A 14,445-nucleotide genomic window follows, 5' to 3' on the forward strand; every position below is an offset into this window, starting at 1 on the left:
TGGCTCTTACTGCTATACTGGCGAACGATGCTGATGCTCGTGGCTATAGGAGACTATATGGATGTCGATGTGTCTAATAATCACTGCCTAGAAAACAACCGTTACCCTTCGCTACCAGAGATAAGCATTATTGTTGCGTGACAAACCGCCGTAACAAGAGGAGGAGAAGGGGCAGAAGAAAACGAAAAAAATAGGTTGGTTTGCAGGCATTAAAAAATCGCTGCTGAAGAGTAAGTTGGCTCCATGTCATTGCCTTCTGACAGTAAACAAAAAACCGAGACAGAGTCGAAGTAGCTACAAAGAAACAGAGCGCTACAGAACAGGAGACCCTAATGGTCATGGAATAAGCATGTTGATGATACAAGCAACGCATCCCTACTTTGTGTAGGTATCCCATAGGAACTAGAATTGTAGACAGGCAACGTGTAACTTGTGAGTTAGACAGCGTGTTCGCCCCGGCCTGTTTTTAGACTGCCACCGAAACTCAGCACTAATTCAGGGGTTAAATCTCCCGTTTTACTTGAAAAGTCATTTGGCGCATTTACGCAAATAGTTCTTTTGATAGTCCTAGTTAAAAACTCCTTCGTTCTCCTTTGTCCCTATACCTAGCACATTTTAGAATACTGAACACAAATCAAGATCCTTTCAATGTCTTCGTGGCACACACGCCGCACGACACCACGCTTCGTAGCAATGACCAAGTTGAATTTTAAAGATAACAAGATTATACACGAAACGCATAGCTTACAATAGAAGTCATTTCTTTCGGTTTGATGTGGTCAGCTGTCTGCAGTAACAGTTACATTTAAAAGAACTACGGTTGGGGCCATAAGCAGAAAAATCTATTCGGCTCTTTCTACGAATAACATCATCTTCTATTTTCAGCTTATCACCATATTCTATCGTATAAGATAGTTTACCATTGTATGTCGATGCTAAATACGTGTTTTACCTATTAAACTCTGTGTTCCTCTAACTTTGCTGTTACTTCCAGGCATTGTTATCGTAGAGTTGTTGTTACCACCTCAAAACTCATCATCTCATCTTTAGTTAGCAATCTTAGCAACTATAAAGTCGGTTCATTATATTTAAAGACATACTTTTTCCCGCACACTAGGATCTTACAGTTTTATTTCGTACAGTTTCATCTTTTCAACATTGATTTTTTCCACTTCGTATTGTACATGTGTCCGTGTGGAGATATGCATACTCCCTAATCACGTCGACAGATCCCCTAAATACGTGAATAGAAAAATACAATGAAGCCCGCTAGCACATAAGACAACGAGGGTGTCATCTGCCTTTACTAGTGGCGGCCTTCAGGGGATGGGAAAGGGTTTTTCTCCCCGCATAGTCCGTTTCTGTGCGAAGATCTGGTTGTGGGATAGTTGAGTGGAATACGCAGATACACTAGAACGGCTCGATGAGCGCGCCCTAATACTAGGGAACGGAAATGAAGCTGTCACACGGAACAGTTGCAGAGAGAAGGCGAGAAACATTCATACGCACGAATCGCTAAGCATAGCCCCTCTGCTGTCAGCTTCGAACAGCTGTAGTGCACTGTACAATTCTTGTGTGCTCTCCTCGAATCGTGTAAAACGCACGACGACCGCATGAACAGCGACGTGTACCGTAAAATAGCACGGGTGAATAGGGAAAACGGGGGAGGCTGAAACGAAAACGCCTGCGCCCATAGTATATGTTTATAACACATTGCACGCGAACGAGTGTGAAAAAGAATATGAACATCGCATAATTACGACTGTTACAGCGGCTACCGTTGGCGCAGTTGCGATTACTGCCATAGTAACACGGCATTATTAGGAGATGCACTGAAAACAGGAAAAGTTTTGTTGGCTGTGTTGAAGGAAGATTTGGTCTGTGGGCCGGGTTGAGTTGGCAATCCCTAAGACAAAAAACGGCAGAAACGAAGTCGCCGTGAAATTGTGCCGTAGTCATCTCTCATCTCCGTCCTCCTTAACCCAACCCATCATAAATATAATACACAACGAAAGCGCTTCATGTACATGGCAGATAACGACAGCCGGGGATATGATCATTACGAAGAAAAAAACAGGGAGCCGGAAGCCGTTCACATGGTGCAGACGCGAAATCCAAATATCGTGTGCGCAAAGTAGTCGGAGACGAATCAGGAAAATGAGCGTAGAACAAAATTAGAAAAAAAAAAAAACTAAATAGAAAGATGACGACAGTGGGAACTAAGGTAAAGAGTTAGGTAAAAAAAACAAGCAAGGCCCAGGGATAAGTCGCAAGCAAAAAACCTCGAAAAACCGGAGAAAAGTAGATGCCGACTCATCTTATAGTCGACGCACTGCGGTTTCCGGTGTTACAGATAATATAAAGGAACGGGTAAAAGGCTAGCTATGAGTGATAAGGGAAGGCGATTGTGTTGAGGTTACCTTGTAATGCGTAGATTATCATCACACACGCGACAGCCATTTACCTCATCCTCACCCCTGCGATGTGATAATCATGGACCAACCTACGAAACAAAATCAGTAGCAAATGCTTTAAAGATGGGACGCTTTTCTTCTCTTCTTATGTTATTGCCATTATACGAACGCGGCTAGCGAGCATACTGAAAGTGAACGTGACAAGGTCAAGCTATTAAACCCAGATTATGTGGGTTGTCAAATCGTGGTTACTACCCGATAAGACAACCCGAACGCCTAGCTTATGAGCCACCCGGAAACACAACAGGAGGAAACTAAACTGAAACTATCGTTATTATTTAGACTCAGGTGCGTCATTACATGACTCAAGTAGCTTCACGTAATACGATTTTAATAGTACGCTGAATAGTACATCTAACCCACAGGTCTGCTTGCAAGATGGGCCTTTACGAGACATCCTGCACGTGGTCATGCATGCGTCGGTCGTTTCATGAATTCCCTAAATCGCTGAAGAAAAGAAGGCAAGCCATAAACGAATAAAGTTGGAACTAAAACTATCCAGTTCCTATTCATATGACGTGCTACGTCCTAAGAAACTTGCGTCCCACTTTTCTATAGGGAGCTCTATAACTATTGCAAGAACGCAATGGCAATTTATACAACCACCTTAATTTAGGAAAACTGGCTGTACAAAAATAACAACAATTTCCAGACTAGCCCCGTATACTTTTGTGGGTCCTTTGGCCGCATTTATCTTACTACTAGCTTTATATTGCATATCTGCATCGGAAGCACGCTTCAGCTGTGAGAATGGGCATCCAGAAACCCGAGAGAGGATGCTTAATGGGAAGTCTTCAGTCCTGACATAGCTTTGGAACGGAACATAGAGTACTTAAATAACGATAACCCGATCAACTGGAGCTCTACACGTTCGTCTATGAACAGTTAATTAAAGGGCTGAATTCAGAGCTTACGAAGCCTTATATTACTATTATGGGGCTAATAGTATAGTTATTGATTATTGTGATATGCTATCGGAACTATTATTTATCTTACATTCTTACATCACGGTGTGCCTTTTCACTCCAAAGAAACGACAATTCACAGTGGATTAAATCTAACAACAAACCCTGAAAGATCAATTGACGACTGTCTGAAACGTTATGTCACGTGAGCCTCAGCAGGGTAGTAACAGCTACCTTTTAAATCAAACTCTAGCATTTTGCACTTAAACCATAAAACAAAGGATCGAGTCAGCCTTAAACGTCTAATAGGTACTATATTATCACGCTACAGGACACAAAATTCGTAGTTATTAGACGGTGCGAATACAATTGATTATGCACGACTGCCGCACCTACACGGAAATAAATTGTGGTTGATAATTGACATGGATATATATGTGAGCAGTCGAGAAAGAGGTCGCAGTAAGAATAGAATGTTTATTTGACGTATCATAAATACGTATAACGTTTTTTTTTTTGCTATGAGATGATATAGTATTTCTGTAGACGACAAGTATGTTTGAGTGAACCTAAACAAGTATAGAAGTGTCTCGGGAAAATGGTGAGATACAAGCAAGCCAAAGTCGAAGCCTGCGGTCATTAAGAACCGCAGGCGCTTTCATGCAGGGAGGAATCCCAGAAAGGCTGATCGATCGAGCTAGCTCGGGCGTTTGCTTGCCCTCAGGAGCAGCCGCCTGACCAGAATGAAGCGAGGGGAACGAGCAGAGTAATAAGCCTCGTTGTGGTGCATCTTTTTAGCGACCCCACCCTTCGTTGGGCTCCCAAAAAGGCTTAAGGGAAGAAGCACGAAGAGGTGGTTTTGACCAGGACAGGGGGAGATAGATTCGGGATGTTGGCCTGCCCAACGATGTCCGGGCGTGGAAAGATGCCAAGCCACAAAGTGCTTGCAGGGCTCAGGACTCAGGACCAGACTCAGCAAGCTTCTGCCTCTTAGGAAGACTATAACCAAGAAATCGAGGAAGCAGGCTAAGAAAACCGGAGTGAGAAAGAATGGGGTAAACGAAATCACGGCTGCCCAAAGTAGCACGGGGGCATTACGGTGGGGAAACAGAATTGTGTATGGGTTGGGATGGGAAGCGTACTGACGACGGTAAGCATGTTTGGGGCTGATGCGAGAAAAGGCTAAAGATGGGAGGTATGAGAAGTGCCCAAACACCACGAAAAGGGAAAATGAATGAGACAGAACGGCTTGAGTGACCCGACGATGCTAGAAAGGGGCGTGTATGTATGTGCGAAAGCATCAATAGGGCATAGGAGCTGCAGGGGAGAAAAAAATCTGGGGCAGGGGGCAGCTTGTATGCTAATATCGTATTTAGCAGATCGGCAGAACGAGTAGAATGAGCAGCCAGGACGAGCCAGTCAGCCAGCTAGACAGCCTGCCTCATTGGAACGCCTCGCTCATGCCAAACGCTTTAGCCATTCACTTGTGCGCTAGCGCTAGCTTACTCAACCATCCGAACGCGGTCGGTCGGTCGCTCGCAATCCCAAAAAGGCGTCGTCGTCATCCTCATGGTGGCTTGTCGCCGGCCAGACCCCGTCGCGATCGCCGCCTCATCTCTGGGTAATTTGGCACCCCTCGGCTGCCGACTGACGCTCTCCTTGCCTCTTGCTCTCACTTTCGTTTCGCAGTTGACGAGTCGGCCGTGCCCAAGTCCATTCTCCATAGAAACGGCAGCAACCGAAATAGAAGCGGCGCATGTGCTCGCCTGAACGGTATAGCGACCTAGTCTCTTCGTGCTATTTACTGTCTGCATGCCCTACAGTTGTGCCTGACGATCAAGCTACAGAGCTGTAATGCTGGTCATGATAGAAAACGTCGTAGTAGTTGTAGTAGCCACAATAGCGCAACCGAGCGACCGATAGCCGAGCCAGAGAACAACGGCTCGATAATCCAATACTGCAGCGCGCGTACCCTTCAACATTCTGATGCCACTGGTGCCGTTGTTGTCGTCGTCATCGACACGAGGTTCTACCAGGTGATGATATCCACACTGGCCTGCGTTCCCTCTTTACCGCGCGTCCTTTCTCGTCAAGCACTGGCTCCGCCTACAAAAGCCGTACGTGGCTCTTTCCCAACAACTTCATTCACCGAGTCGTGGGCATTGACCGAGCTTAATGCGGAAGGCCGAACCTTCGTCCGCCTGATGCAGACGAGATCTTCGAACAGTGCATACGGACGTGTAGGTTTCTACGTATGCGCAAGTGTATAAATGTCTGTATACACGCGGCGATAGGACACAACCCGAGCTCGCTAAATGACGCGGTGCTAGTAATCACCTGCAATGTATAGTATTATCGGTTGGGTTGAACGATGGGGCACTTTGGGTAAAACACCATACTGGTACAGCGTCGACGTCTTTCATCTTGGTAAGGTAGCATTAGCTCAGCTATTCAGCAAAGGTTTTTCCGCATTTATGTATTGACGGGCCATTGCTGCTGGCGTTATGGGCCAATTGTTGTTGTTGCTGTTGTGGCAGTATCATCCCATACTATTATTAACATGCTAATTTCGACCGAAATGTAGGGGGCGAGGTATATATAGAGTGACGAGGAGCCTGTGGTAGTGGCCGATTACTCGGTAGTGGCTGTTTGTGCCGACAATATTAAACCATACTGACCACTTTTTAGGACATAAGATTGGATTAATGAATAGAGACGAAATTGCCTTTGAAATACTTAGACATAGCGAAACCGAATACTCTTTGCAAAATTGTGAGAGCCTCTGCAAAATTGTGTGCAGTGTGTATTAAATATTTAACGTCTAGTGACGAAAGTATTGCTTGATTGTTGTTATGTGCGTTCTTACACAGAGTGCGTATACGATATGGGAAACTATCCTCTGCTTTTTTGTTAGACAAGGGCTCTATTGCCTCACTTATTTGTTGCGTGCATTAACAGTCAACCTTGTATCAACAAGTCAGCTAACTCTACCTTTTCTGAATCCACTAGGCCATACTTTGTAGCTGTTTATAGAACAGTGGGCGTAGAAGTACAACCTTTGCTAACCCCCGCTCCGCAAATACGATACAACAATATACAGCCTATAAATAAGACTATCACCAACAACAAAACATCATAAATCTTCATCCTTAAAACTTTTATAATCATCCGAATATTGATTTCGTCAAATTCAAAAATATTTATTCGCTAAAAGTGTGATTTTTTTTTCCAAATTATTATCAAAAATAAATTAGCGGTAACGTGTAACGGAGTGACCGCACGAAGCGAATTAGCAATATGTAAAAATGAAATCTTTATTTCTCTCATTGTTTAGAGTTTCTTGTTTATTTTTGTTGATTCTGTCTGCTTCCGCTAAAAGTCGGTTGTCTGCTTGTGTTTTGAAAATTAGAAAATTAAAGAAACAGATCCACAGTCGTTTTTTGATATAGGATAAGCCCTCACCTATACAAGAATTCGACAATGCTTTCCTAACTGGTTGCTTTTATAATCACTTAAACTATTGCTTTTTATCAAATGTTAGACGTATTTAGTTGTCCTCGTTCGTTACACACTAGCACGAAGATATAAGTAAGTGGGTTCCCCAATAATCAAATAAATCTCTTAAGGCTTTCAGCATAAATAGTTATTCGCGCTATACAAAATCACATGTGTCTTCTTTTGATAATTAGGTCGTCGGTAACTTCCCAGGTTTGTATCTGGTAACCTAATAATGTACAGATTAATAACTGCCGCTGACGCATACCGCTTAATTTCAATGTGATAAGGTGTTTGACGATCGTCTTTCCGATTCTGTTGAGACCTCGCGCAGCTACCTTAATATCAATTAACTATACTGCGCGGATAAATAGCTTGGTCGCTGCACAGTTACATAGTTTACTATGACGTTAGTTGATATCTCGGCCGCACAAGCGAGTGAATGAATGGCGTTCTCGACGACCGGTACGGAAATTGATAGGAAGTATGGCTTCCGCCTAGACTGTCTCGTAGAACTAATGCTCAAGGCGGGAGCGCATAGATGTGGTATGGCCGAGTCGTGTTCTCGCACTCAATATTCTGCACATTAGGTTTTTTATCGTATCGGCTAGATATACGGAGCTTGGCAAAAGGTTTCGCGCCTTACAGGTGGACACTTTTTATTGGCCAAGGGCCAATAAAAAATGTCTACCTATACAACACATTCGGTCAAGTATTCGCCATCTTGCCTATCACGATTGGTTATGCGCTGCGTTCTTGTCCAACTTATTCGGGTCCGTTGTTACTAGTCGACGATAGGCACATGGGAGTGGATATGTGGGTGGATGTGTCTCTGTGCACATCTCTGTTCATACAAGCGACAATGTAAAGGTATTTTATTCTCATTACTGGGACTACGTTTACATTGGTTGCTCGTTTCGATGTCAAAGTGTTCCTGAAGCCCCACTTAGTTCTTTGCCCGATGGCTCGGTAGGTTCTTGGAGCATTGACCTCGGACATCCCTATGCACTCCGCAGACGCTTGGTCGTGTCGTGGGCGGATAGTTTCCTCAATAGCAGCTGTTGTTGTCGTTGGCATCCATGCCTGGTCATTCCTGCTATAATCACCAGAGATAAAGCAAACTCCCTTACCGCCACCGATATGATGGCTACTACATAAGGGACCTCATGGAAGATCCCTGTCGATAATTTGTCCTCGCTGTACCCCACCCCGTAGAATCCCTGCGTTGCTTCCTGAAGCGTTCACAGCCAAGCCGCAATAGTGGGCAGCTCCTCGAAAAAAACTCGTGAAGAATACGCTTTAAAACAGACAGCAGCTCATGGAGGACTGCTCTAAAATTTCTGTTCCGATACACCAACGATTACACCCTAAAAATACTTTAGCTCAACGCACTAAAAACTAATCCCGGCCTAACTAAGATACTGAGGAGTAAGTAAAAAAAGTTGTCGAGTATACTATTATTTGCATTGAAGAATGAGTTAAGTTAAGAGGGTTAAAGCTAGTTATTAAATTTGTTTACCAATTTGTTAATTCAGAATGTAATTACTGGTGTGATAATCAGAATAAAATGGGCTAATTCAATGAAAAGGAAAAATACACTATTCAGATCATCATTGACTAATATCCCAAAAGTTAGAAAAAAATCGTACCGATCAGAAACCATTATTCCTTTAGGCAAACCTTTCACTTTTAGAATTACCCTCCCACCTCCCCCCAGGCTATGCTGTGGAGCATTTGACGCTCATATGCGGTAGGCACAACAAGATATGAGGCGGACCAAGTTGAAATCAACTGAGACGGATACTCGCTTCCCAGACGCCCCTTGGATGTTTTTCCAGGTCTTGAGCAAAGTGCATTACTTCTTCCATTCACGTTTCCCTGCAAGCGTCTTGCTAGCGGCACTAGAGCATTACACTGTAGATGAGGGCAAAGCAGAAATTAATCTTACATCTCGAGGATGCCATAGCCGTTGGTGCCGTATTGCCTGCAGTGGTAAAAGTGAGTGGCTGGGTGGCAGCTGAGCGGATGCCGAAGTGGGTTGGAAATTGAGGTTAAAAAAAATAAGAAACAAGGTGGATACAACCTCAAAATAGGGAAAATAATAGAAAGAGGGGATTTGGGGGAAAGTTAATTCGTCAAAGTGTGCCTTTCGGCATCATTGGTAGCGATGTGCAAGTAAAAGTAAACAACACTTCGGAATAGAGACAGTTGAGCATCACAAACATGCGGTGTATTCGCACATGCGTACGCACCTACAAACAAACAAGAAGATATACGCATATTCTGATAAACACGCTGGGAGACTGTTTGGTGGCAGTGCCGCAGCCAAAAGCAATGGAACAATTAAATTAATGGACTGTCCCTAAATCATTTTCTCGTTCTCGCTCGAGCGATTTCTTACATCGAAACAAACTCACAGTGCAAAGCTAACGCTTCTGGAGTCAGCTATGAGGGAGCAGAAGTCTCAACTTAAATATCTGTATAATGGTTTATAAAAAAGTACCCATATGAAAACGTAGCAAATGACTTGCTCATCTGCTGCAGAAAGAGCGTTTCCAAATCAGGCCAGCGCTTTTCGTAACTACACTAAAACTTGCCGCCGTTGGAAATATGTAGACATAATTACGTCTCGTAAGCTTTGACTGTCATAAGCCACTAAAATCGCTAAAAATGAATACTCATGTACCTGCTATAAATTGTCTTCGTTAAAACTCATTACATATCTTTTCTTATTCGAATGATATTCACTCCAGTCGATTTCGTACGACATATCTACGATTTGAAAATCGATACCGTACGACGGACTAGTAGCTTGATGGCCTAACAAGCTTGTATCCAGTAACTTCAGGGAAGAAGTGTTTAGACCGTGGAACTTATGTGCAAGCCAAAAGTTTTAGGTATTGTTGCACCTTTTTCCGGTTTATTGAGTAACACCGTACGTTTTCCTTCATCTAAAATCCTCGTCAATTTGTCTCTTGCGACTATCCTAATTTGGTGCGGCTCATTTCGGCAGAATTAGATACAACCCAACAGCAGAAACGTTTTACAGAATTAATCGATTTACGTCCCACGATTGAACTTGAAAAATATATAAAAGCTGGTGGGCAACTGAGCAAACTAACTCGTTATTTGCGAGATGTCGCGGTTGCTGGCTTCGCCTGGACGGTCTTTTACTTTACAGAAAATACGATGCTCAAATGCAGAAGTTGTTGGTCGAGGATAACGGATGACCACCCCGACGACGCTACCAGTCGAGTTGCTTTTTTGACAAGCTGCTCATCCTCTCCCGAGTAACACCTACATACACACAGACAAACATCCACCGCAACAAAATGACGGCCTCGCACACTCGGTGCTACACATGTTCCTTGGCACCGCTAGAAGTAATATCCGCAAACAGAGCCCAGCCGCAAATCCTTAGTCGACCAGGTTGCCTTAAATTTCTGCCATCGAGGGGTAATGCGCCATCAAAAGACACCAAGCCGGGGCTTCAAAGTAACCCGAAAGTACATCTTTCCGTCTGCCTGTTTTATGTGCTGCTGGAAGCCGTTATAGTGGTTTTGCTAGCCAAGTTTAGCAAGGACAAGCCTCAACTGAAGCTCCGTTACCCTCAAAACAAAGAGGTCCGGGACCGAAAAATAATATTACGGTGCAAACCGACGAGTACTCAAGGGATGGGCTTGGATGAGCCGGGAACAGATTGGCAACATCCTTTGAGGTCACCATTCTACTGTAGTTATTGTCGTTTTGGTTGGTGCGAACGCGGCTGTTATTGTTGTTGTTGTCGTCATCGCTGTGATGTTGTCATCTGTGACGGCTAGCTGCAACGGGGACGTGGCAAGCGGTGTAGAAGAACCCAAAATAAGAGCAGCATTAAGCTAGCGTACACATTACACAGATACACTCACATAATAACGACACGACAGTCCGGACAGAACACCAAGCTGGCTTCTTCAGGATTTAAGCGGCCAGAAGAGACCGGATGCCACGCACGCCTGGTTGATCCCAGACTTGCGCGGCGTGGTAAAGGCACTCATGAACTCTAAATCTCAAGGCCTCAGGCCTTAAGCTTGCCAAAGCATCGGGAGCAATAGGCGCTACATAGGACGCTCAGCAATGAATCCCGGAACGGTTCCTCGCTATTCCCCATCGTCCGAGCGATTTTCAACGGGCCTTTTTTCACCCACAGTACTCCACCACTTATACTGGCTCGCTTGTCAACTTCATGATAGCCGCTATCGCGACTAACGCTCTTAAAATGGCAAATGGACTACTGACACCGACTCACCCGCTGGCAAAAGTTAAGCAACTTTTTGTTTGTTAAGTAGCCGTCTCCCGGCCTCGGGTAAAGCACCCCCCCCCCCCCCGCCCAAAGTACGTGACATGCAACGGACTGTTATGAACGAGGAGGAAAGCAAGGAGGAAACAACAAGGGGTTAACTGCATTTTTTGCGCTATCTACCCACAGCGTCTATCTTTAAATGTGAGTTGGCCTGGGTAGGCTGCTAATCTATGCACTTATTGTCTAAAGGTCAAATAGGCTTGACAAACATTTCGACAAGTAATTTATAGTAAAATGCGGTTGATTAATGCTTCGAAACTGTAAATGCCAACTTTTAATTGCAATTTCTTTTGTTTTAGCCTTTTATTGTTTTATTTAATTTTAGATTTTTTTATTTAATTTTAGATTTTAGAAAGATAAAATAATTAATAATTTAATTTAAAGGCTGGGTACGTCCTTGAAAGTATATTTCAGTTGTACAGTATAACTCGAAGGCGTGCCTCTAACATTCAGCTCGAAAAGTATGTAATAGAAAGATATGGACTGGCTGGTAAGCGAGCAAAAACCAGTCGATCAGTTTTTTCGACTGGATTGCCCTTCTGTGCTCCATTTGGTTAGTCCTTAGCTACTGGAATCCAAATGCTTTCATGATTCATTTATTAGTACATGGTATTCCAAAGCACCCTAAAGCTTATGAAAGATTCAAATTTGAACTTCGAAAACCTTGCTGGCCATATCGATGATAGGCCCTGAAGATACGCAGAGTACCCTGCCTTCTCTAAATTATGTCGTTGTTTTCGAAACGGAGGATGTAAACATTACAACTGGTTCAAATCCATTTTGGAAGATGTTCAGAATGTGAGAACTACTTACTGAAACTAAAACTTTACTTAAGCGAGAGATTACGTTATGGCGCGTATGCACCCTTGACAGATCTGCGTTGGACATAATATGCAGAAGTAGTCTTCAAGTAAGCGAAGTTAAAGTGAAGGACGAAAGAGTTTCGTTTCAGTCACATCAAAAAGATCCCAAGGGCAGCATCTTTAAGGCTCCGTTGTTCTTTTTTGGTGGGTAGACGGTACTTGGTAGATGATATGTTTCTAAGGCTTCTCTATTTAAATACGCATGAATTTGTTTTGTATTGTCAAAAAAACATACGACTATAACTGTTGAGCTCCCATTAACAATTGAAGCCATGTTCATCACGTCAAGTACCCATATGGTACCTAAATGATACGAGATATGGACTTCGCAGTCAAAGCTAGTAAACGCACATATGAATGTGCACTCATGTAACATTAGTGGTGATCATCGTTTGTAGCAATGTACATTTCCGTTTTTAGAATGACGCTTTGGATAGTTGTTACTTTCTAGAACCAGAAATGCAATGATCTACATTAATATTAATAAGGCGTTTATTGAATCACTATAACCATGTTTGTTGCGCAATAAAATGGTCACTTATTTTATTATAAGAAATAGTTTGTTTTCATAAACTATATCCCTGAATACCTGAAGTTTTTAAGCACGATTTCATTAGTGCGGTGTTTTTAAAAGTGCCTTGTATTGTGTTGTTAATAGGATATCACTGATATAATCAAATCCTACCAAATAGCTGGAAAGCTTGAATTCAAATATTTGACAAAATTTTCAATCATATATCATCTAGCATATTTTATTTTATTGGCTAAAATACATTATGTAATACAAAAAATGACTTCGTTCATAATACATATTATTTTATGTAATACTATAGTGCTTGCCCACAACGCACACCTAAGGAATACGCAGGCACAGCTTTGTTTTAAATTTGGCGGGTCACTACATACAGAATCAGCCGAGCCGGTCTGCATTTAACGCTGTCAACACCATTTCAGAATATTGTTCCTTAGCTGCGTAAGTTGGAGTAGAGGTGCATTGCTCAAAACTTGACAAACGGCAGTGCTAATGCTTGTTTGAATTTGTTCACTAAAATTCAAAGTGCATTAAAAAAAATGATCGAGGTTACATGCAACGATCGGCTGGGCAAAAAAGTCCGCATTAAGTGCAAGTAAGTATTTAAATACGAAAACGTCATCGTTATCGACGAAAGCTCAAGAATGAAACTTTATATTAAAGAAAGAAACTTTAGCTAATGGGTTTAACTTCTATATGCGACGTATTAATCTGTATTTAGAGTTTGACTTTCAAATTTTCAGGTCAAAGGTGCGCCTTTTAAATGTGTAATAAATATATTTGCTCTTCTTCCATCACGTCATCGCTTATATTACTTTTATTATAAATACTGATATAATTCCTTGCGTACCCAGGCTTTCTGTCTTCATTTATTGTCCTACGAATTGCAATATAGTTGTTGAAGTAGAGCTTTCGCTGCCATTCACGACTCGAGATTGAACTGGATTTAGCAATTCATTTTAACGAAACATCTTTAAGCAAAACATATTGATTATTTCATGGCCTAAGCACTTAATGTAAAGCGTCTATAGTCTATTTTAGAAGTTCACATAGAATACAAGTCCCGTACGATGCAATTTACGGAGACACCTCAATTTGTTTACAGGGAATAATATTCCCTTTCATAAATTAAAAAGACGTTCTGGGTGGGCTATTTAGAGATCAAGCCATTAAATTCTCAAAATATCTTATAGTTGTCTTGTGTAACCGTAGTAAAAAATTAATTTAAAAAGAAACACGAGGACATGACATAAACCCACATGAGACATTTCGCTATTTATACCTTACTGGTACACTACACCCTCTTGTGCGTCATGATTAATTTACACATAGGCATGAATAAAACATTCTAAACCTATGTCCCTTTAACTAAAATCTTTTAGCCCAGATGATACTGTGGGAGACCTGAAGAAACTTATCGCAGCACAGACAGGCACGCGATATGACAAGATCGTCCTAAAAAAGTGGTATACAATCTTCAAAGACAACATTACGCTCGCCGATTACGAAATTCACGATGGTATGAACCTGGAACTATACTATCAATAATAATCAAAACTTTAATTTTGCCAAAAAATTCGTAATAGGCAAACTAAGGAATTTAACCCGTTCAGAAACAAAACTTTGCACTTGTCATGTGTTGGTTTAGACCTGTATATAATAATTACTATAAGTTATATTGCTGATGTTATTCTACTTGTGTAAATGAACGAATAAATGCCGTCAGTATATAGCTCTTCACTGCTCTTCATTAATTCTAAAAATAGCCTAGGGTTTTACATAGGATCTTAGAAACTTATTATTAATAACTTAGGAATCTACATAGATAAAATAG

The 14,445-nt window shown here is 42.2% G+C and overlaps 1 protein-coding gene across 1 annotated transcript; it reads left to right on the forward strand.

Annotated features, from left to right (window-relative positions):
* Window positions 1-13,001: 13,001 nt before the first annotated feature.
* ubl (Ubiquitin-like protein 5) lies at window positions 13,002-14,351 on the forward strand. Its single transcript, XM_086979738.1, has 2 exons — window positions 13,002-13,206; window positions 13,994-14,351. Exons 1-2 carry the CDS (start codon window positions 13,151-13,153, stop codon window positions 14,157-14,159), a joined length of 222 nt encoding a protein of 73 aa, XP_086835864.1. The 5' UTR covers window positions 13,002-13,150; the 3' UTR covers window positions 14,160-14,351.
* Window positions 14,352-14,445: the final 94 nt, after the last annotated feature.

Source organism: Varroa destructor, unplaced genomic scaffold, assembly GCF_002443255.2.
Source record: "Varroa destructor unplaced genomic scaffold, Vdes_3.0 BEIS01000001.1, whole genome shotgun sequence".
NCBI lineage: Eukaryota > Metazoa > Arthropoda > Arachnida > Mesostigmata > Varroidae > Varroa > Varroa destructor.